The sequence below is a fragment of the Leptodactylus fuscus genome, chromosome 5, assembly GCF_031893055.1.
Source record: "Leptodactylus fuscus isolate aLepFus1 chromosome 5, aLepFus1.hap2, whole genome shotgun sequence".
Lineage (NCBI taxonomy): Eukaryota > Metazoa > Chordata > Amphibia > Anura > Leptodactylidae > Leptodactylus > Leptodactylus fuscus.
The window spans coordinates 49,309,069-49,334,400 of NC_134269.1; the positions used below are offsets into that span (position 1 = coordinate 49,309,069).

Here is a 25,332-nt window from a genome sequence, read left to right on the forward strand (position 1 = left end):
CTCTAACAGGCTCTCGCAGCCAGAGCCGACTGCGCATGCGTCATCCATGAGGCCCAAAGAAGACGACACGGAAGGCGCGAACACAGCTCAGGGAGAAGGCGGCGCTGGCTATGGGAAAGGTAAGAGACGAATAGTCTTTTAAGGCTATTCCGACGTGGTTAGGGGGAAGAGGTTCTTTTAATGGTAGAATCTAGAGTTGAGCGAGTACTGTTCGGATCGGCTGATCCGAACAGTACTCGCTCATCTCTAGTAGAATCTCTTTAAGCAGTGGCCGCCGGCAAAGTCTGCATGCCGCTTCCATACATTACAATGAGAGCGCGCTATTCAAATAGTTAGAGATGAACGAATACTATTTGAATAGCGCGCTCCCATTGCAATGTATGGAAGCGGCATGCAGACTTTGCCGGACTATAAGGCGCACTTTCGATTTCTGAGGAAATCAAAGTATTTTATGTGCGCCTTATAGTCCAGAAAATACGGTAATTAGGATGAGACTATTTAGAAAATCGCACTTGAGGATATGAGCAGCTTTTTTCTTTCGGTTTGTTCAATGCATTCAGGTTGAAAATGCTGAACAAGTTGTGTTCTGATGATAAGATGTATTTGTTCTGGCATTTACAGTATTTGTTTTTTTATGTTTTTTTTATTGTTGCATATAAATATTGAATTCAGCAAGTTGTAATTTGAAAAGAAAAAAGGAAGAAGCTCACACAAACATAAAATCAGATGATTCAAGGCTAAAATAAAAAAGCTGGTACCACTCTGAGAAAAATGATGCCTCTCCCAACTATTTATCTTAATTCTAGCCCAAGATATGTTAAAAAATGTAAAGCCATACCAGGCCAAAATTCACACTTTTTTAAAACTTTAGAAGTCTATAAAAAATTAACTGATGAAGAAAAAAATTCAAAACTTTTTATTTGTAATTAGCTTAAGTTGTACTTCATAAAAAATAAAAATAAAAAAAATCTAAAGACGTCAGGTAAAAAAATATTCCTATTTGGATCACTTGATATGGAATGACCCATCCACTATGCAGGCACTGTAAAATGCCGTGTTTATGCCACATGGGATCCTGGTATTGTCCAGTCACAAATTACCCCCTGTCCCAGGGGTAGAGAATAGAGATGAGCGAGTAGTATTCGACTGAATACCTCTCCTGTATAAATATTGGTGTACTCGGTAGAATACCACGCAGTAAAAAAACAATGCCCCTCCAACCTTCCGTGGCGCTTTTTTTACACCAATATCTATGCAGGTGAGGTATTCGATTGAATACTACTTGCTCATCTCTAGTAGGGAACCTTCGGCTCTCCAGCTGCTGTGAAACTACAACTCCCAGCATGCTCCATTCACTTCCATGGGAGTTCCAAGAACAGCAGAGCAAGTATGCATGCTGGGAGTTGTAGTTTTGCCACAGCTGGAGAGCCGAAGGTTCCCTACCCCCTGCTGTATCCTGTACCTTGTGGATTGGTACAGTTTTTGTGATTATTAGGGTTTCCAAGTGATGGAGCAGCCACCAATCTACAATGTGTTGTGACTGGGTAACTAAACACTACATATGCACTGGCAAAAACCACACTCGGCTTAGTAATAGCCTGCACTTGCTGTACAGGGCTGTCTGGGCGCACAGCAGACATTACATGGAGTTAGGCAGACACCCTTTTGCTTTACATCTGGAGGAAGATACAGCAGTCCGTCAGTGACGAGTTGTGCTGCGCCGTTTCTATGCGGCGTTGCTACGGACAGAGTCGCCGCTTGGTGACGTCACCGTTTTCAATAGAATCGGCGGGAAAACATTGAGAGGAAACCTGGAATCAGTGACTGGATGTGAGATGTGACGGGACCGGACAGAACCACAGGTACCGGGGCAGGGGGGGTGGCGCTACAGTGATATATAGATCCCCTCTGTGGAGCCTATTGTGTGCCCGTATACTCTGCTTCTGTATATCGGTTTGATAATGAACACACGTTTATTGCACTTCCCTATTATGTTCTACACCCGGTGTAGTGCACGGACACATTGGTACGTCTGTTATGTAGAGCTGAGGAGTCTGTGGCTTATTTGGCTTTGATACGTATCAATATTAGGGGGTCTCTGGCGCATTGGAAACCACGTGACACAGCGCGGAATGCTGATTGGCTGGATTGTCAGACACTTTAATGAAATTTTCTGAGGTAAAATTTGCAAGCAGCACAAGCCATTAGGGGTCTGTACACACGGCAATGGCAGATATCAGAGACATTTGATGTGTACTTTTGCTGTGGAACTTGTGGCAGAAATCTAAGGCCGAGCATCAGGTTTCTGTCACATCTGTGAGTGGCCACTCACCAAGAACTTAGTGATGTTTTTGGTATAGAAATTGTGACCTGTCGGTGTGCATTTTTCTGCATTCTTTCCTAATGAAAACGTAGATTTTGGTGTGAAAAATGGGACAAAATTCTGGTTTCAAACCCTATGTAACCGTTCCATAAGACTATGTTCACACTACAGTCCATTGCAGTCATTTGTCAAAGGATAAGAACAACAGACATTAACTATAGCAGAGTGATGGGCACAGGCGGAGCCCCCTCTCCCTATGCCCTTCCCATTGATTCTGATGTAAACAACATGACAAAAACTTTCTTCTGTCCTGTCTCTTTTGCTTAGCTTTCATTCACTGGAGATATATATATATATATATATATATATATATATATATATATATATATATATATATATATTAGGTTCAGGTATTGATGATTTATCCTTAGCATCAGAAATCAATATCAAATTGATTGGGGTCTGACACCCCATAGGTTACGTAGTTGCCTTTAAAGTACCTGTCAAAGTGGAAAAACAAAACATTTACAAACGAATGTAACAAATTAATTGTTTATGGACTTTTTATTGTAAAAACCAATAATATTTACTTGCTGAAAACAAGCTTCCTCTTAGGGTCAGTGCACACTGAGTTTGTTGACGCTGAATCCACCTAAAAATTAACCTCCAAAAAAAAGCCTCCCAATTAGAGGCTTCAGAAGACAGGAGTCACTGAGTGCCCCATGTGAATGGAGCTGTAAGTGCAGCGGCCAAGCATGTGCTGTACTGCTGTGAACACGTGTCAGAGTGAGCGCTGTAAAACAGAAGCCCATTGACTTCGATGGGTGCCGTCTTACGCACGCTACACATTGAATTCAATGGGTTAAAATGCCTCCCATTGATTTCAATGTGTAGCACGCGTAAGACGGCACCCATCGAAGTCAATGGGCTTCTGTTTTACAGCGCTCACTCTGACACGTGTTTACTAGAGATGAGCGAGTACTGTTCGGATCAGCCGATCTGAACAGCACACTCGCATAGAAATGAATGCACGTAGCCGGCACGCGGGGGGTTAAGCGGCCGGCCGACGTCAAAGCGGAAGTACCAGGTGCATCCATTCATTTCTATGGAGCGTGTTGTTCAGATTGGCTGATCCGAACAGTACTTGCTCATCTCTAGTGTTTACGTGTCAGAATGAGCGGCGCGTTACTCCGTGGGAACGAAGCCTTAACCTGAATGGTCATTGGTGGAAAAATCCCTTCAAAGTATAATATAATATATATATATATATATATATATATATATATATATATATTAGGACTCACAGTGATCAGAGTTCTCTTGCTTTCCCATATGAATTCAATAGTGGTCAGTCATGTATTTCTGCACCATTCATCTCTATGGAACTAAAGATAAGTCAAGGACAGTTCTTTCAGTTCTCTACTATCTGTCAGTCACATAGGGTTGAGGGAGTGGACACAAGACCCTATTATTGTGGGCAGTCTGGGTCCCATCAGTCAGACACTGATCATATATCCTGTGGATTAGAGACAACCCCATTAATGTGTTATTGCTCTATTAGACTTGATATTTCGGGATGATAAATAGGATACTGCTGATGGGTGGGACTTCGGATGTTGCCAGAGCCATGTTGTTTGTCCTAACCCTTAGAGTTGAGTTGAAGCAGCTTTTGCAGCCAAAAACAGATGCGTTTTAAAATGCAGAAAAAAACTGTGTGAGGGCAATGACCGCAACGAACTTAACACCCAGAATGTATTTACAAACCACAAAACATTTCCAGGACTTCTTCCCTTTCTGATGTGGTCACTTATTGCAGTTCTTATTGAGCTTGTGATTATACATGGAGGGTTATTGTATTTGAACAAGCTTCTCAGCCTGAGCACTTTATAGATAGAGCCTTACGTTATTCATTTCTCTTATGTTGTCTTTCTCTTTACAGCATGACTACTTTACCACAGAACAACCTCCAGAAGCAGCTGGAACTGTTTTCTTCCAAGGTTGCTGGGAACAAGCTTTCTCTTCCGAAAACTAAACCTGCGTGAGTGCTGTTTGATATTTTGCTGGATGGGGAGAATATTGTAAAAACGCAACAGATAATCTCTGATAGACTTCTGTATGGGGACTCCTGCTCTCTCACAGGAACAGGATATATTAGTACATATCTGTATTAGCATTTTCAGTTAGGGCTCGTTCACATCTGCGCCTGGGGCCTCCGTTCTGCAGGTTTCTGTTTCCTGCACGAAACAGGGCAGGAGACCGAAACCTGCAGTCATGTTTCAAACTCATTTATTTGAATGGGTTTGAAAAGTGTCCGGCTGTGAGCGCCAGTGAGCGTTTTATGCTCTCCGCGGCGAAAACGTTTTTTTTTAACCAGATACAGAGTCGGACATGCAGGACTTTTTGTCCGGTTTTAAAAAACCGGTTTCGCCTCGGAGAGAATAAAACGCTCACCGGCGCTCACGGCCGGGCTCCGTATCAGGTTTCCGTCTTCTGCCGACAGAAGCCGGAATCCTGATACGGAGACCCGAACACTTGTGTGAACCCAGCGTTATTTCCCTGTATAACAGAACACAGTAATTAAAGGGGGAGGGCATTGGTAAGGTGGCTATACACCTTTCATGACTGTTGACAGCTGTTGGTTCCGACTTCCCCATACATATATGCGTGTTCAGTTTGGCTGAACAATCGGGAATGGGAGTAAGATGCTGGCAAAACACCTCTAGCATAGGTTATTTCCCTTAAAAAAAAAAAAATCAGTAATGGTAAGTCCAGGATGCTGAACCCTACTTTCTCCCAACATCTGTCATGGTGAGAGTCTGCACACACTCACATCATGTTAAGAGTTTGTGACGTAAGTATATGATGTACCTCTACAGAGGGCTGAAATGTCCTCCACTGTGTAGGCAATGGGATGCATTGTTGATAGGCTTTCATTGTATAGTCCATTACTTTACATTTGTTTATTTTTTATTTTTGAAGTGTTTTCACCTTTAAAAAGAAAAATTCTCCTGATGGGTCTACGACAACTACTGTTATTCCAGAAAAGTCGCAAGTACCTCTAAAAGACAAAAATGTGTTTATTAGAGTAGAAGACCAACCAAAAAAGCACTTCCTATTTTCATCTTCCAAGGAAAGTGGCAAAACTAATGGATCTTTCACTCCCAGTTTCTCAAAACTGTCCGAGTCTTCTCCAAAGCTATCTTCTTTCAAAAGCGTTCAACATAATACAGACAAAAAGAATGATAAAGTTCCTGAAGAAAACTCAAAGGCTAAAACAGACGGCAATACCTCTCTGAGCTCCGTTCTCAGCCTGGAGGATTGGGATGATATAAATGATTTTGATACATCTGTATCACCTCCAAGTCATACAAGGAAACCTGGAAAGATTCCACAAAAATGTAGCAAAACTCAGTCTGTGGCATCTTCAAAATCTCTGTCTATAGACTTGGAACCTTCTACAAGTAAAGAAAGTATTAAGAGCTCTGTTTCTGATCCGTCTGTGGTTGCTAAGAAGCCTGACAACATATCTGCTCCAGTCTGCACTGATATAGTGGATCACCAGTCTGAGCCAAAGCAGGGTGCAGGTTAGTTCTTCAGCATGCAATGTATAGAGAGAGGCTGGCTATGTAAATTATGCTGGGTCCCCCAATCAAACCAGCACTTCTGTTTTGCTTTTTTAATATGTTTTTTTGTGTTATATTGTAAAATATCTAAAAGTATGGGAATTTTTCTTTTTTAAAGATGGAAATGCCAGGGATACTGTGGATGTCATTTGTGATGACATTGATGCAGACGCCTTGGCTGAGGTGATACCCATTGAAGATGAGTGTGATGAGGACTTTATTCCTCCCTCTCCAATAGATAGCAGTGTGTCTTCTCCGCTCGTTCTAAGAGGTATCTGGTAAGTAGTATATAGTGTATGGATGCAGTGATCATAATTTTGTGTTATGTTGTCAAAAGCTACGTATTGCTGAACTACAAGATTGCATAAACTTTACCTCATAACTCTACAATGCTTTATTATTGGCAAAATATTGCTTCCTCTTGGTAAGGTCATGGTCCTTAGGCATTTTCAAACTTATATTTGCATTATAGTTCTCTGCAGAAGTCATCAGTCACTTCTGTAACTATGGAGGAGAGTACTACAGAACATTTGCAAAAGGACTGTGTGCCCTCAACACAGGGTAAGTAGCATCCTGCGCTAGCACAGTCACACCATGTTGTAGTAGTAAAGATCTAAGTTGTTGATTTTTGGGATTCCTTCCTCTAGGACGTACTGTATCACCTGAACTCTGTGCTGTAATGCTTGATATTTGCAAGCTGGTTGATAGGATTCCTACCACTGAGATGCATCTCCTGTCTTGTGGAAAAGAACTGCAGAAACAAAGGGACATATGGTATGTACCGTATTTTTTGGACTATAAGACGCACCAGACCATAAGACGCACTAAGGTTTTAGAGGAGGAAAATGGGGGGGAAAAATTTGGAAGCAAAAAAATTTGTAAAATGTTTAATAACTTAATAATATAATATTTCACCAATGTAAATAGAACAAGGGGTTTTCATACACAGGGATACCAAATGTGTGTGTTTAAACAGTAATGTTTTTGTTTTATATGTATCCTAGGGATATGGGGGTGATTTGAACATATATATATATATATACACACACACACACACACACACCATATTTTCCGGTGTATAAGACGACCCCCGACTTTTCCAGTTAAAATATAGACTTTGGGATATACTTGCTGTATAAGAAAATAATCATTGGTCTCAGTTTGGTGCCATCAGCTGTACATACTAATACCACTTTAAATAATACCACTTCTCATGCCCTGTTTTAATTAAAATTGTTTCATGCACTTTGTGCACAGGTTTGGCATCCATGGATGGAAAGAGACACCCACAACATGCTGTATTTTTCATTCTGATGTTGGGAGGCATTCAGGGTCTAAACTAATGTGGTGGATGTCAGAATTATTATTATTATTATTATTGTTTGTTTATATAGCACCATTAATTCCATGGAGCTTTACATTTGGGGGTTTACATACAATACACAAAATATACAGGTAGATATAATACTAACAGTGACTGACTGGCACAGTGGGCTGGAAGCTTGAAACCATGCCTCCTTCACCCGTCTGGCCCGCCCCTCCTTTCCTGCCTCTCATATCTCGCTCCTGCAATGAAGCGACACAGGAGGGAAGGAGGGGTGGGCTAGGCGGTTGAAGGAGGTGTGTTTTTCTCTGCACAGCGCTGCTCTTCTTTTGCTTCGCACAGATGGGACACAGTCGCTGGACACGCTGCATTCGGACTATAAGACGCACCCCCATTTTCCTCCCATATTTGGAGGAAAAAAAGTGCGTCTTATAGTCTGAAAAATAAGGTGTGTCTGATGTTTTAGCCAAACTTTGTGTTTCTACCTGTTTTGTTAACTTTGACCTTTTTTGGCAGGAAAAAGCTCTTTTCGAGCACGTCTGGGCTGAAGTCTTTACCCATGGAAGCTCCTGTGTTAACTGGCGATCAAAAACCTTTGTCATCCCAAATAAGTGACTTGACACCATACTCTTTAAGTACTCCGGTCTCAGGCGCTTCATCACAACGGCCATTGGAGAATGTGTTTAGATTTAACTCCCTTGCTGACAAATCAAAAGCAAAGGACTTATCTATGGATTGTGGCACTACAAGGGAACCAAGGAGAGAAAACAAAACCTCATTTTTCTTTAAGGCAACTGATTCAGCAGTTGTAGATTCCTCCGGTCTGCAGGACTCTGTTTTTAATGTCAATAGTTTTGATACTCCATATAGCGAAAAACCATTTACCTCTAGTACATGTGTCAAGCCATCTGTACATCAACCAGATACCTCAGACATCGATGACATGTACTTTGATATTGACAATTTTGATATTGAAGACTTTGATGATGATGATATGCAGTGCATAGAGAGCCAGACAGTAGAACCACCTACCAATAAAACTTTCCCATCACTCTATCCCCCAATACGGGAAGCACCAACCACTACCAAAAGCAAGCAACCATCTTCTGTTAACAACTGTAATATCTCTAAGGCATCAGGTAAACACTGAGTGTTATCCAAAAAAAAGAAAAGGAAAAACCGCAATGTATTGCTGCCGCAGTTTATCCCACAGCACTTTTTTGCTGTGGCCCACTACGTGGGGCCTTTAGCCTAAAGGGGATCTCATCATGAAACAATTTTGTAAGATGAATTAAATCACTGGGGAGGGGGCTTGCTTCTAAAACTTGTGGCAATATTGTATTATGATCAGGATATATTGCATCTGCTCTGTAAACCTGTGGAAGTGATGCTGTGTAAACCGGCAGGTTAGTCTATTTATTAAACGGAATAGAGACATTTAGGAGGGACGAGCATCATAGGAGGTAACTGCCTGTTATACTATGACATGTGCTTTGGAGCAAAAGAATACAAGTTTTTACCGGAGGACCTCTCACATCTTCACAGGGCTGCAGCTTACCGCATACGTTGGCAGCTGTATCTTCTCTGACTACGCACTTTTTCCCTTTAGCCTCTTTCATTTGGTGCTGTATTTTTTTTCAGTGCCCTATACTAGTGAACTATCAAGGGGGTTGTCTCTACTGCCCAGTGACAATGGGATGGCCTCTCAGGCATTGACACTGGGTAATTGAGATCATCCACTTGACAGTTCACTGATATCAGGTATTGAAATTAATGATAGGTAATGCAAGTTACCAGGCGAGGCTAAAAGAAAATGGAGGAAAAAAATCACCTGAGTGAGTGAGCATGCAGAAATATATGCATTTTTGTGAGGACCTGGCAGGTCCCTGATTATTGTTTAGTACATGAATGAACTGGTTTTGTCCAGTGTTCTGGTTCATGCTGAGCACAGTCTAAGGCCTCGTTTACACAGGGGCCTAGTCCGGAGGGTGCTGTCGCGAGGCGGACGCCGAAGCTGACTCGGCCGTGGAATCCACCTGAAGAAAGGACAGGTCATTTCTTTTTTCCGTGAGCCGGAACAAACCGCTCACGGAAAAAAGGAAACTAGCGGTCTATGTAGACCTCTATTGTGAGGGAGTGGATTCTGAGGTGAAATCGCCCCCCTCTTGCCCCATGTGTGAACGAGCCTTAACTCCATCTGCTAAGGCAGACAGGTTCTCCAATCTACCAAATGATTCCACAAATGTTTATCTGGACTCTGAAGCTGTTTAATTAATTTGCTTATCTTCCTCATTTCTTACTTTATTTTTAAGTGTAATCAATTTTTATTGAAATTTTGCAAAACAATCAAAACAAGGCAAGACAGTCTCAAACTATAGTATGTATAGAGAGGGGAGCATTGCTCAAAAGGGGTCAAATCCTTACTTTATTTTTACACTCCTGTGACATCTAGAAAATTGTCCTGCTCTCTTGTCTCACTTAGATTCTTTCATAAAGCCACCAATAGAGAACCCAGCTCATGAGAGATTCCGGGGCTTTAACTTTTCCCACTCCAAAGAAATGATGAAGATATTCCATAAGAAATTTGGCTTGCACCGCTTTCGTACCAACCAGTTGGAGGCCATCAATGCCACCTTATGTGGAGAGGATTGCTTTATTCTAATGCCAACAGGTAAGGTCCTCGTGTGTCCTGATGTAAGGGGTCAATTCCTTCCTATGTTTTCAGGTGGGTGTATGTACTAGACAAATGTATAAATCTAAATCTTGAAATCTGTCCTGAGTAATTTTGCTTATAAAGGAAATGTGAAAAAAGATAAATCAAGGCTTTTAATGTAGTACAAAAGATATCTTTGTAAATATAAACTTAGACTATTTTTAAGAGTCTCCCTGAAAAGGCCCTTTCTTTGTTTACCAGGCACAGAACAAATTTTATCAGCAGCCATTGTTTTTGATGGGGACATTTTATATGATATTGATATTAAAATGAAAATTTATATTTTTAGGTGGCGGAAAGAGTTTGTGTTACCAGCTACCAGGCTGTGTGTCCCCTGGTGTTTCCATTGTCATCTCTCCCCTCCGTTCCCTGATAGTTGACCAGGTTCAGAAGCTTACCACTTTAGACGTAAGAATGTCTTAATATCTTATATGTATTTGACTATGTCAGACTTGAAGGGCATCAGTCAGTGTGATATCAAAGTATGGATATAATGGTCAGTAGAAGTACAGCCACTGACTCAACCCCCCAGAAGACTAAATGGGTAGGCTTTTTTTTTTTGTTGTTGAATGCGTTCTCAAAGAGATGAGATGGGCCAGAGGTGTCTTCTAGCCGCACACCAACATTGCTTGTAATCAAATGCTTGTTCAGTGTAGTTGTGGGTCATTTACCAGCAGCTTATACATCTTCTATCTACTTTAATTCTTACGGGGATTGTGGCTATACACATTCCAGAAATTCTGCAGAAAGTGCAGAATCACAAAGGAACGTGTCCCTGGTTCAGCTTATTTATCTTTCTTTCTTTTTTATGATATGTTAACTGTTTTTTTTTTTTTTTTTTTTTTTTTTTTTTTTTTTTCTAGATTCCAGCCACGTATCTCACTGGAGATAAGACAGATGCTGAAGCTTCCAGTATTTACTTGCAGCTCTCTAAAAAAGATCCGATTATAAAGCTGCTGTATGTCACCCCTGAGAAGGTAACTATGCATGAGTCAAAATATATATAGTAATAAATAATAAAACTTGATTTTATTTGTTATTTAGTTGTTGTTGTTGTTGTTGTTGTTGTTAATATTTTTTATTTTTATTTTTTATAAAATTCTTCAGTCAAGTCATTCTGAAAAGATTTTTCTAGGTTTGCTGAGTTTTATAACCTTGGACAAAGCAAACCTATTAGGTCTACATTAGTGTATATACATATTTTTTGAAGATCTATGGAAAAGCCCATGCGTCTGCTTGAGACTTTAATCTCCATCAGCACCCTCCGCCACAGAGAAGTGAATGGAGCATCGGTCAAGCATCGGGGGATGGGGGCGGTGATTGGACTCCTAGCAATCGGACACTTATCCCCTGTCCTGTGGATAGGGGATAAGTATCTATAGAGGCACAACCCCTTTAAGCATTATCCTGGGTACTTGGTTGATTCAAGGCTAACTTCAAACTGAGACAGAGCTGCTATGGCTGTAAAACTTGAATCCAAATATCTGTAAGAGAAAATGCTATTATCAGTAGTGAGTATCTGTACTTTTTGTCTTTATGAAAGGTTTGTGCAAGCACCAGGCTTATCACCACAATTGAAAACTTGTATGAACGTCAGCTGCTGGCACGATTTGTCATAGATGAGGCTCACTGTGTAAGCCAGGTAAGCTGTCCTGTGCTCTGTTACAGACTGAGGTATTTAGTGCTTGAGCTATTATTCATCTCTAAAGAAAATGAAGGTTGTTATAATGACTCTCATTATTTATTATTTTTTTTTTATTAAAAAGACAAGGGGATAAATGTCCCATGGCACCTGACCCATGCTGATTGAACACTTCTTCTTGGACTTCGATATTAATGACTTATCCTTAGAATAAGCTGTTATCATTAGATCAGGGGAGGTATGACTCCCAGGACCCACATCAAGCTGATATTTGAAGCTGCCATGTTGACAGACATGGCATCATACGCTTAGAATAAGTTGCAATAGAAAGCACAGACATTACAAAATGTACAGAGCTGCGCCTTGTAAACCGTGGGGATGTGGCACTTGGACTGATTTTTTTATTTGAAATTCTTTTTAAAATCTTCCTAGTTTCCAGTCATGGCAAATCTTTCATTTTTTTTATTTTTTTTTGGTAATTTTTTTCCCCTGTAATAGTGGGGCCATGATTTCCGTCCAGACTACAAACGACTCAACATGTTGCGTCAAAAATTCCCTTCTGTGCCAATGATGGCTCTTACAGCAACAGCAAATCCTCGTGTTCAGAAAGACGTTCTCAATCAGCTTAAGATGACCAAACCTCAGATGTAAGTTTATCACGAAGTGAATGCTATACATGTTAGTCTGTTAGAAGTAGTAAAAACTATGTTAAGGTTATGATTATCGACTGACCGTATGCTATGTGATGACATGGGCTGGACCTTAACAGTGTATATGGTGAGCTTTACTGTTTGAAAGTGGAAACCATCAGAAAGTTTGGTAATGTATTTATTTTGTTTGCCCATTATGCAAAGCAAAGAAATATGTTTCCCTAGTGAGGGCAATATGTCTGTGTATATGGCCCTCTTCTGGGCAGGCAGCAGCTGCTTCACCTCCCGAGACACTGAGGATTAAGAACAATTTATAGACTACAGGCCATTTCTGCTTCTCAATGTAGTTTTATTTTGTCAAATTTACTTAAATGATGGAGACTTTTTTTATTTTTTTATTTCAGATTTACAATGAGCTTCAACAGAGATAATCTGAAGTATGAGGTTTTACCCAAAAAACCCAAGAAGGTGGCTTTTGACTGTGTGGAGTGGATAAAGAAAAATCACCCCAGTGAGTGGCATAATAACATTGTCTGCGATTATTACATGAATACAATCTCTAGATGTAGTTGTAAATATTCAATAAATTAAAATATTTACTGTATACACTCGAGTATAAGTCGACCCGAATATAAGCCGAACCCCCCTAATTTTACCACAAACAAAACGGGGAAAACTTTTTAACTTGAGTATAAGCCTGTATGATGATATTCCAGACGTCACGTGGTCTGGGATATTACCATATAGGCCCAAAACCTGTGCTAGTAGTAATAGCCTGTTCTTGCTACCATAAGGCTTTGAACCCGTATGATAATGCTCCAGACGTCTGGGATATGATCATACAGGATCAAAGCCTTATGATAGCAGTAACAGCCTGTTGCCATAGAGGCCCAAAGCCTGTGCTAGCAGTAACAGGCTATTACTATTAGCACAGGCTTTGGGCCTCTATGGTACTGCTAGCACACGCTTTGGGCCTATATGGTAATATCCCAGACCACCTGACGTCTGGGATATTATCATATCGGCCCAAAGCCGGCTAGGATTAACATCGGATTCTGTAGAGATGAGTAAAACTGTTTATTATTTTCTCTCACCTCCCCTGGGACGCCGATTATTATACTCGGGGTCTGAAAAGACCCCCGAGTATAATAATAGCGGCCTGGGCTCCGGCCTACTCGCTGCCGGCCTCCGCGGCCGGCCTCCGCGGCCTATAGTATAAGGTGAAGCGGGGGTCGTCAGTGAGCAGGCTTGGGGAGGTTGATAAATAGGCCGATACCTGCTGGGAATACTCCAGCTGGTAGCCGGCTATTATAAAACAAACACAAAGTTCTTACCAACCTCCCGCCGCCTCCTATCTCCTGGCAGTACGCTGCATCTCAGCGTAGGGGCCGTGATGGCACTGAGACGCAGTAAGACGTCATCGACACGCTGGGTGCGGGCCTGAACTTACGTGGCCATATCACCCGGCGTGTGATGTAGCCGGGAGAGGGGGCTGGGACTGGAGTGGAGGTCCGCTGTTGACTGTGGGCAGCCACTGGAGCAGCGCTGCTGCTGATAGGTGGGTGGTGAGGCAGCGCTGTCTCCAGGGCCGCCATAACATGTTTCCAAGGCAGAGAAGACGCTCTGGAAACGTCTTGGGGCAGTCCTGGAGAAAGCGCTGCCTCACCACTCTCCTATCGGCAGCAGCGCTGCTCCAGCGGCCTCACACAGATGTCTTGCACAGGGAGGTCCTCTTTAAATTACCGTATTGACTCGAGTATAAGCCAACGCACACTTTTTCAGCATAAAAACTGTGCTGAAAAACTCAGCTTATACACGAGTATATACGGTATCTGTTTCATCATCAGAGCTGCTCCTGCTTTGGAATAGCTGTCATTTTGGAAATGGAGTCTACCACTGCCAAAATATCTTATAAGCCACTTATATGCTGTTAAGGGGGGATGGTAATGACGGTGAACATATTTTTAGTGCAGTCCTGCTGCTGGGATAATCAACTTCAATCCACATGCAAATGAGCTGTTTGGTATAGATGCCAATTTCTGATTCAGGGGGGCAAATAAACTAATATAAATTGCACCATAATTCTTGTGTAACACGCTAGGTTCACACCCGCGTTGAGATTTCTGTTTGTGGGGTCTTCTTGTGGAACCCATAGCAGAATCCCATGGACCCTATAGACTAAATTGGGGTCCACCCAATCTCTGCATTTTTTTTTTTTTAAAGTGGATTTGGGGGCGGAAACCCCAAGCAGAGATCAGGCACATGTGTGAACCTAGCCTAATTTGAGAAAAAGTGTTGTATGGTTTACACTAAATTTTCTTTGTGTTTCAGACACTTTCTAATTACTTCTGCACTCAGAAAATGCACCAAAATTCTGGACAATATAGAAACTAAGCCAGCTAATAAGTGGTGTAAAGTTAGATAAGACACACCAGTGGAATACATGGTTGTTTGAGACTGTCTATTCTAACTTTGCACTATCTACGACTTAGTATTTGTTTATCTGACCCATATTTTATTTAGATATTGGTATTAAAGTGCAACCTTCAATGTGTTTTGATGCTTAGTCTTGTTTTCCAGATGAATCTGGCATTATTTACTGTCTGTCACGGCATGAATGTGACACTACAGCAGAAACCCTGCAGAAGGAGGGCCTGGCAGCTTTGTCCTATCATGCAGGGCTCAGTGACTCTAACAGAGACTATGTGCAACAGAAGTGGATCAATCAGGATGGCTGTCAAGTAAGTCTTTATAAGATTCAATCAATGATATCATACTGACTAAAATGACAGTATCAATTTCTTTTTTGTTCAAAAACAAGTTTTGTTTTGGGGTTTTTTCCCCCATTTGATTAAAGGGATTGTCAAAGATATAGGAAAAATGGATACTGATGACCTATCCAGAGAATAGGTCATCAGTATCAAAACAGTCAAGGTCTCAGATCCAGACCCCGTGCCGATCAGCTTTGGCCGCCAGAAACTGTATACTAGTTATATGGCAAGAAGAAGCTCTGCTGCTATTCAAGTGAATGGGAGTAGAGCTGCATTTTCAGGAGCCTCTGCTACAGTGTACAGAGCAGAATCTGTATACAGTGTAAGTAAGTCTGTATAGGATAGTAGCAGTGCCTGAAACTACACCTTGTTCCCTTTAACTTGAGTAGGAGGAGAGCTGCTTGTGGTTATATACCTAGTATATAGCTTACAGCAGCCGAGAACAGATGGCTGCCACAGGGTCTGGATATTGGACCATGACTGATCCAATACTGATGGCCCATCTCTTGGACAACCCCTTTAAACCTTGATTCATACAATATATTACCTGTCTTGTGTTTCCTGTCTGTAGGTGATCTGTGCGACTATTGCATTTGGAATGGGCATTGATAAGCCAGATGTTAGATATGTTATTCATGCCACTCTGCCGAAGTCTGTGGAGGGATATTATCAGGAGTCTGGAAGAGCAGGAAGAGATGGGGAAATGTCGCACTGCGTTCTGTTTTATAGCTACAGTGATGTAACAAGAATCCGTCGACTGATTCAAAGTATGTATGTTCGTTTTCTAAGATGATAAAGGGTTGGTTTATGATAAAGGGTTTATCCCATATTCTGATAATGGTGACCTATTGTTAAGCAAGGTCGTTAATAATAGATTGATGGATTCAAACCCTCACCAACCAGCTGACAACATGAGATCAGTGGATGTGTCAGCATCTAACCCCCACCAATGTGCTGCTGCTGCTGACCTTGTGTTGAGACACCTAATGGTGTCTAGAATGAAGGTTCCTTGTATTTTTAAGGGTGCTGTGGCCTTTTTTGTTTTTCGTTTTCCTCCCTCTGTTTCATTTGGGCAGAAAAAGACTTTTATACTAATAATGGTGTCCATTTGCATCTCTTGAATTAAGTGCAGAGAGACTTAAAAGGGCTGAATGGTCGCAGTATCTCTTCTGATCTAGCTGTCAATGTGCATTTCTATACACGCATCTAGTGAAAAAAGATGGCGATGTACGTATTATAAGTCAGTGGATAAACCTGGTTTATATAGTGTTCATTGTCAGCTTTATCCGAATACATTGTTCTACGTTGTTACTTTTTTTTTTTTTTTTGTATAACTTTCCTTTGTTTAATGCTTAAAGCTGTAATCCAAGAGGTTACTACTTCTGATTTATCCTTATGATAAGTCAACAATATCTGGTCGGTGGGGGTCTGACACTTGGGTACATCATAAATTAGCTGTTTATAAAGAGAGTGCTGAATACAAGCATGGTGCTATAGATTGTGTAGGGGTTGTGTTCGGTATTGCAGCTCGGCCCTATTCACTTAAACAGGACTAAGCTACAGTAGTACCATGTGACCAATGAACATGCGATCGGTAGCACGGTGAAGAAGTTGCACACTTGTGAGCTCTGTGGCCTTTTCATAGGCAGGCATCCTGTGTGTCAGACTCCCACTGATCTAATATTAAAGGGATTCTCTCATTAGAATCCCGTTTTAAGGTAAACCCAGGTCGGAATTGCTTTAAGAAAGGTTATTCTTCCCCTACCTTTAGATGTCTCCTCCGCGCCGCCGTTTCTTAGATATCCCGGTTTTCGTCCATATGCTAATTAGTCTTCTCGCAGCATTGGGGACTGCCACAAGTACTGTGAGAAAACTAATTAGTATATGGACAAAAACCGGGATATCTAAGAAGCGGCGGCGCGGAGGAGACATCTAAAGGTAGGGGAAGAATAACCTTTCTTAAAGCAATTCCGACCTGGGTTTACCTTAAAACGGGATTCTAATGATAGAATCCTTTTAATGACCGATCCTAAGATAGGCCAACTGTATTTTAGTTCCAGAAAACCCTTTTATAAAGTAGTTGTGGAATTCTTATTAATATTCATTATTGTTTCCTAACAGTGGAAAAAGATGGAAACAGTCAGACAAAGCAGACACATTTTAATAACTTGTACAGCATGGTGCATTACTGTGAAAATGTACTGGAGTGTCGTCGGATGCAGCTTCTTGCTTATTTTGGGGAAAATACTTTTAATCCAAAGTTTTGTAAAGAGAACCCAAGAGTTGCATGTGACAACTGCTGCAGAAAAACGGTGAGAACTTCACTTGCTTCATTTCTATCATTGACCATTTGATAAATTAATTGATTGAACTTGATTTCTAAAATTGTAGTATTAGGCTTCAGATTGTGGAAGAATGCTTTTGCTTTGGTGTAGGTTTTGCTGTGCCTTTTTGAGCCAAAGCCAGGATTGGCTTTAAGAGAAATTGGAAAAGTAAAGGTAGCGCTTACACTTCTGTAAAAGCTGAACACCCACCAGCCCGGTACAGGACGGCTCCTGTACAGCGAGATCGCAGGAGCTGTCCTGTTACTGAGACAGCCAGAAGCCTTCTGCAGGCTCCCAGGCCTGTCATAGTAATATAAGGGCTCGTTCACACGGGGTTCCGCATGAACACATTCCATCGCGACTGCCGGTGCAGGGCACTGGCATCCCATCGTGGCTTTCCGCTCCGGATTAGGCCCAAACGAATGGGCCTAGTCCGGAGGGTGGTGTTGCGACGTGGAATCCGCCTGAAGAAAGGGCAGTTTGCTTCTTTTTCCAGTGAGCAAGAACAAACCGCTTGCGGAAAAAGGAAATGACCGGTTCCCATTGATTTCAATGGGAGGCGTTTTTTTGAGTAGGATTTTGACGCGGATTCTATGTCAAAATCCTGACCATTTTGCCCCGTGTGAACTATCCCTAACTAACAAGGCTGGTCTATGGGGGACTAGTAAAATAGTTTTGAAATAAATAAACAAAACCAAACAAACATATCATGCATCCTCATCTACAAACATCTAATAATATTTTTCCCATGTGGCAAACGCTGTAGCAGGAAAAAAGAAATCAAAAGAGCCAAACTGCTGCTGTTTCATCATTTCGCCTCAGATCAAAGTTTGAATAAAAAGTGATCAAAACATAAGACCTCTCCTAAAATGGTATAACTAAATTGTACGTTTGGCCCTGCAATGAAAAGAGACCTTATGCAATCCTATACAAGGAAAAATAGTCAGAATATAGCAACTTAGAATAGAATTTTATTTTATTTTTTTTTTAAGGGTTAAAACATAAAAATGTATAAATATATATATTTTAGTATCCCTGGAATCTTACAGACCCATAAAATACAAGCCACCCAACGATGACACTGACCTGTGAGGCCGAGCCCCCTGATAGTGCAGTGATATCGGTAGCCAAAACTAACTGCACTGATATTTCCGCCACCTGGGCACATACCTGCAAAACTAACCGCACTGTATTAAGCACACTGCCAGCATTGCAGCAGTACATAATGTAACTTCATAGAGGACATGAGATATATTATATATATATACACAGTATATAATTCTTCCATGATCTCTAGAGGCAACGCAAAGGTTAAAAACTACAAATGCATGCAGACAGCCTAAGATATATACTTAAACCTTACTTAAAATACATTAGGGCTTTCAGGCAGTTGTTTCTGACCAGCTTGACATTCATTATTTCTCTGTGAAATTTTTTTTTTTTTCTAACCAAATTGTGTCGTGTACTCAACAAAAAGTGTAGGCCTCAACAAGGTTAGGTTAAACCAAATGAGGGAAAAAGTCATATAGGGAACTAAGGTTCCGTTTCCACCCCTATAAAATATAACTAACTAGTGACCACATTTATGATTTAAAATGATCTCTACAAGTATACCATTAAAGATCTAGATCCCAACTCTTAGGCAGTGATATAATTTGATTCTCTTACAGCTATTATTGCATATATAAAGCTACGAACTCAATCTATCTCAGTCCCCTTAATGTCACTGAGTTTGGTTACACAACCCAATGGATTTATTCCATATGTTACACGAGTAACAAAAAACCCCAAAACATACTCAATAAAATTTAAGGTGGTTTTCCTATATCGAACAGATCAGTTATATCATAAATGCCCTATAGATACAAGGCCCACCTCAGACACTGGCTGTATCTCATGTCCTCACACAAAGTGTCCATCAGATACAGGGAAATACTAACCTCAGCCGGGGGTTTAGTGATTGTAATAAAATAAGATGCTTAGGACTAGTTCAAACGTGGCAAGAGGGGGCGGGTTTTGGCACAGAATCCTCCTCAAAATCCGCACCCTCACAATGGAGGTCTATGTAGACCGCTAGCGTTCTTTTTTTCCGCTAGTGGTTTGTTCCCGCTAGTGGAAAGAAGAAACGAGCTGCCTTTTGTTCAGGCAGATTCCGCGGCTAATTCAGTTGCGGTGTCCGCCTTGCGACAACACCCTCCTCACTAGACCCATTCGTTTGGGCCTAATCCGGAGTGGAAAGCTGCGACAGGATGCCAGTGCACTGCACCAGCATCCCATCACGGCAGCCGCAACGGAATGTGCACAGGCGGAATCCCCATGTGAACTAGCCCTTACTAAGGAAAGGTTAACCTCTATATCTGAAAGCACTGCTGATGGTTACAAAGCCTGCCCAAGCATGTAGCTATTGAATTATACATAGCTAGAGCTAGAAAATACCACACAGGGTCAGGGATTAAAATTCAAGTTATTCTGTTGTTACACAAATAACAGAAAAGCAGATATCCAAATAATTCTATATATTTTTTTAATTTAAAACAAAAACTTTTATTTAAAGGGAATAAATCTGTTACTTAAGAAAGTTATGGGATTGTGATATTGATGCCCTTCTGGTTGTGCTGGGTATTGCAGCTCAGTCCCATTCATTTAAATAAGACCGAGCTGCCTGTGAAGTGGAAGTGGTGTGGTCTTTTCAAACAGTTGATAGGTAGAGGTGCTGGGTGTTAGACCCTAACCCAACTGATAGTGATGCGTTATTGTAAGGATAGGGAGTCTGTCAGCATTTAAATTGAGAGAGGTGATGGTACAGTTTCCAAATATGCCTCTGTTGTTCACTTTTGGAGCCCCATTATTGTGGAAATTAGGAGCAAAGTGTTTTGGGAGCATGACTTACTGGGGCTTCAGTTTTATCTTTAAATTACTCGGCAAAGCATTTTCCCCCATTTAATTAGGAATAAATCAGTACATTAAAATGGAGCTGAATAACAGAGGCATATTTGGAAACTGTAGAATTGCCTCTACAAAGTCCTGAGATTAGGCTGATAACCAATTTACTGCTGACAGACTCCCTCTAAACTTCATGTAAGCCTCTTTAATACAACCTATAAGCCACATTGTGTTTAATGTATATTGAATTCTTGTGTCTCAGGAATACAAGTCCAGAGATGTGACAGATGAGGTAAAGACAATTGTGAGATTTGTCCAGGAGCATTGCACTTCTCAAGGAAAAGGGGCCAAAAATCGCTTAACCATCAACATGATGGTGGATATATATTTGGGTAAGTATCCAGGAATTTACACACTGTCATTTTCTAAAGATGAATTTCCTAAGGAGAAGATATAGCTGATATATTTTTCTTCACCTTTCCAGGGAGTAAATCTGCAAAGATCCAGACGGGTATATTTGGAAAGGGAGCAGCATATTCACGCCACAATGCAGAACGGCTATTCAGGAAACTGATTCTAGATAGGATTCTGGATGAGGAATTATATATTACAGCAAATGACCAGGCTGTAGCATATATAAAACCTGGAGACCGTTGTCAGTCTGTGCTGAATGGCTTCTCAAAGGTATGCGCCTAATGACTTCTTATACTGCATCACAGAATTTGGGGATTGGAGAGGGAAGTAATATGAATCAAATGGACCAAACTTATAAAATGTAGTTATATTTTAGGGTCAGGATTGCTGCAGTATTGCCAATGAATCAACAGGACAAAACAACAACCCATACTCGCCTGTCACTGGAACACTGGAGTATGGGTTGTTCCATTTGGGGGTCTCCTTCCCTGGCCCCGTTGCAAAAAAATATATATATTGCACAACTCCTTTAAGGCTCTTAAACCAGTTCTTATATTGCTGGGTTTAGCATCCCAAATCTGTTAAGCCTAGTCCCATCTGTCCGATCACTGAGCAATTATTACTTCTGTCTAAGAGGAATCCCTTTAAATAGCGATAGAATAAAAGATACAACATTACCAAACTTTAGCTGATGAGGCTAACTTTTATGTGTAGAAATTAAGAACTCACTTTTGATGATGAGTATCTGTGAATCTGAGATCTGGTCAGCAAAGAAAAACTAAAAGTTGACCTTCTACTACTGACAGGTTCAGTTCCAGGATACTGAAAATGCCAGCAGCCTCAGGAAACAGAAGGCATCTGTTATGGCATCCACTTCCAAGAGGGAGGAAATGGTCAAGAAATGCCAGGCTGAGGTGACTGAGCTCTGTAAACGCCTGGGAAAGATATTTGGTGTTCACTACTTTAATATCTTCAACACAGCGACCATACGTAGGATTGCAGGTACGTGTTGGTATAATGCATTACATATAATAATCTTCTGGCCATCCGGGATTTTACAGTATTTATGAAATCCTAAAACAGAGAAAATTTTAAGAGCAACAGATGGATTTGGCCTTGGTATGATGCAGCCGCACTGGTGGTCTTAGGGTCGGTTCACATTAGTGTTTGGATTCCACCCCGGAAGGAGTCCGCATGAGGACCCCCCCAAATGGAATACCAACGCAACTGCAAGCGCTGTGCAGTTAAAGCACACGGGCCCCGTAGACTGCAGTGGGGTGCATGTGCTTGCTGTGCACTGCCCGCACAAATCTCATGTGCGGCAAGCACACGAACCCCAATATAGTCTATGGGGTCCATGTGCTTTAACTGCACAGCGCCTGCATTTTCGTTAGTATTCCGTTTGGGGGGGGTCCTCATGCGGACTCCTTCTGGGCGGAATCCAAAACGCTAATGTGAACTGGGCATTACCCGGTCCTTGTTACCGTGCTACAGTGATCACATACGGACTACCTGCATGTGACTGCTGCAGACAATGACTGACCTCTGCATTGTTACCATCACTTCTGAGGTTGCAGCCAGCAGGGGTAGTTTTCACTCCAAGACTGATGAGACCACTGGAGCAGTGGCCAAATGACCTAGTGACTATGAATCATTTTCAACTGGAATTATCAACATGTCTAGATATGGCTGTTAAATATTTGTTATACTGCCCCCTGCTGGTTTTCTTTTTTTTTTTTTTTTTTTTATATTGTTCAAATTGCAACACATTGTTAATCTCGCTAAGTGCTTCAGGTGTATATATATATATATATATATATATATATATACACACACACACACACACACACACAAGGGCTCCTCACCAGCCCTCTGTATTGCAGATCTAATTACTCTGTATTGCAGATGTTGTTTTTTACTGTGTATTTAGCCATAACATAAATAGCTTACGTTGTCAAGAGACCTGTTTGTATGTGTAGTGATGGTTAGTACTACTGTTATTACATGTACCATCATATTCTGAGGGCTTATGTCTGATTTGTCCATTTCAGAATCCCTGTCTTCAGAACCTGAAGTTTTGTTACAGATTGATGGAGTCACAGAAGATAAGCTGGAGAAATATGGGGCAGAGCTTATAGACGTTCTCCAGAAATACTCCGAATGGACGCTTCCAGGTTTGGCCTTCATTGTAATGCATATCTTGGGGATTTTATTACTGTAATTCTACAATGTTTCCTCATGTATTTCTTCTTTTAACTTCATAGCTGAGGAAATTTCCCAGAAATCCAGTGGGTCAACAAGCTACACTGCCAGGATTCATGACAGTGACGAGGATGAGGAAGGGACGAACGCCACTTCCTCTTATTTTAACTCCTCCCGGAAAAATGGCACAAAGAGGAAAAATTCCACATACGTTCGTAAAGCCAAGAAAAGAAAGACCTGGGGAGAAGGTCAACAATCTCGCCCCAAAAGGTAACCTATGCAAAGTGCTATAAGCAGCCGTTATTTGCTGCCATCGTGAGCTCATACCTGACGTGAATAGTTTTGTGTTGTGTTTATTTGTGTGTTTTTTTTCCCTGCAGTGGTAGCAATACTTCATACAGCAGGAATAACGCTGCTTCTGCTAAAGCAGGCAAAGGACATAATGCAGATTACAGCACTGGAACTAGACCAGGAGCCGGAAAGAGACCCGGCTTCATGGCAGTCCCAATGCCCCAGAGCAACCGGCGTTTCCTGAAACCCTCCTACAGTCTTCTTTCATAGTGACAGTATTTGTGAATAAGTTTTTATTATTTTTTGTAATAAAGCTTTGTAATATTTTTTTTTTTTTTTATGGATCCGATCTGTAATAATAATTTAATACGTTTAAATAAGCCCTATTTTGTGTCTCTGTTTGTTTTCAGTATACTTTTATTGTATATACTGTTCGGGTGTATATAACTTTAAAGGCCTCATAAACATAAACCACGTATATTGCAGACTGCAAGATGGAACTGTATTTGCAACCTTCAGCACTATAATTCCCAGCCTGCTCCTTTTTAGATTGGGGACCTCTGCTGTGTATACATATATATCCAGTGGAGCATGATTTTTCATATCCATAGCCACAGCTATATCTATACTATTCACTATATACACTGAATATCCCAGAAATCCTTCTGTGCCAGAACATGGATGCATGGTTTGCTTTTCCAGCAGTAAAGTAGTTAACCACTTGCTCTAGGATATGTTCTTTTCATTTACTTCTGTATTGCTAGAACTATCTTAGAAGTATTAGATCATGTGATCAGAAATATTCCATAGAATTTATTATTAGCACATATAATAGACCTTCCTCACATATGTGGGTTCTGTCCATGAAATATGGGCCGATGTTGGCTGTATTTCATGTACTGAATCCTGAGCTGGGTCATTGACATCTAGGCCTCTTTCATAATCTGAATCCCTGAAAATGAAATTGCAGTACAGGACAGTAGGATCACAAGCAGGGACTTCTAGCATCTTAGATGACTTCGGTGCTGGGAGTTCAGATCTGAGAAATCTGGCCTGTATCTTGTAGACCAAATCTATCAGTGTGAAGCAGGCCTATGCTTAGTTTCTAAAATTTTAGTTCCTAAAGGTTGATCATGGGGACTGAGGCTGTAGACTGTCAGACTGACCCACCAGAGTACCAGGAGATCCTCTAGTGGTCACAGGCTGTACTACAATAATGGTCCAGGAGAAAATGCCTGATCTATAGTCTTTTTTTTTTTTTTTTTTTTTTTTTTTTATTTCCCTAGGGATTGTTGTTAGGCCCCTGGAGTATCCCTTTAACTGTGTGCCCAAGGAACAATCTGACTCTGTTCATGTTCACTGACATATGCAAAGTCATATAGCCTGCTCTTGTGGGTTAGTGAGTGATCTCTATTGTGGGCTACGTATTTGTGCCTATGAGCTTAGCTTCCTGGCTATCAGAGGTTACACACTAGTGTTCAGATTTCTGTCCTTCGGGTCCACATGGGGATCTGAAAGATGGAAACCCTATCTGCTTAAAAAGCGGTAAACACGGACACTAGAGTGGGTCTGTTGAGTTTCTGATGATTTTATACGAATTCTGATTAAGACTGAGGCCTCACGTTGCGGAAACGCAGCTTTTTTTTGTTGTGTTTTTTTGAGCCAAAGCCAAGAATGGCTGCAAGAGGAATGGGAAATATAGATAAAGTACTTCTACCTTTCAATCCATTCCTGGATTTGGCTCAAACAAACACAACCAAATCTGCAGCTAAAAAAGCTGCGTTTCTGCAATGTGGAGCCTCAGCCTTAAGCGGAATCTGGGATGGAGATAAGCGCACGCAAGTAAGAACCTAACGTAAGATGTTTCACAACCTTATGCAGGATTGAATGATAAATCTTTATAGAATTTTGTACAGTGCTGCGGAATATGTTGGCGCTATATAAATAAAATTTATTATAATTTTGGACACTGTGAGGATTCTTACTGCAACGTGCTGTGGTATCTGGTCACTGGTGTTTTTCAGATTTGATTTGAAAGCAGTGTGTGACTAAGCACTTAGTGATGTACTAAAGTATCTTTAAGAGGCTAGAGACTTCTTAAATCAGAATAAAGCTACATAACAGTTAATACAAATGCATATCTTCTCGGAAACATTTTTCATTAATATCTAC

General features: G+C 41.1%; 1 protein-coding gene across 1 annotated transcript; it reads left to right on the forward strand.

Annotated features, from left to right (window-relative positions):
- The first annotated feature begins 1,794 nt into the window (after positions 1–1,794).
- BLM (BLM RecQ like helicase) lies at positions 1,795–23,430 on the forward strand. The gene is made up of 22 exons (XM_075276159.1): positions 1,795–1,862; positions 4,263–4,361; positions 5,303–5,907; positions 6,065–6,224; positions 6,419–6,507; positions 6,594–6,720; positions 7,787–8,409; positions 9,753–9,941; positions 10,273–10,391; positions 10,847–10,960; positions 11,527–11,625; positions 12,124–12,272; positions 12,680–12,786; positions 14,856–15,016; positions 15,618–15,813; positions 17,168–17,358; positions 20,516–20,645; positions 20,738–20,937; positions 21,474–21,669; positions 22,719–22,841; positions 22,932–23,139; positions 23,250–23,430. Exons 2-22 carry the CDS (start codon positions 4,264–4,266, stop codon positions 23,428–23,430), a joined length of 4,065 nt encoding a protein of 1,354 aa, XP_075132260.1. The 5' UTR covers positions 1,795–1,862; position 4,263.
- The last annotated feature ends 1,902 nt before the right edge of the window (positions 23,431–25,332 follow it).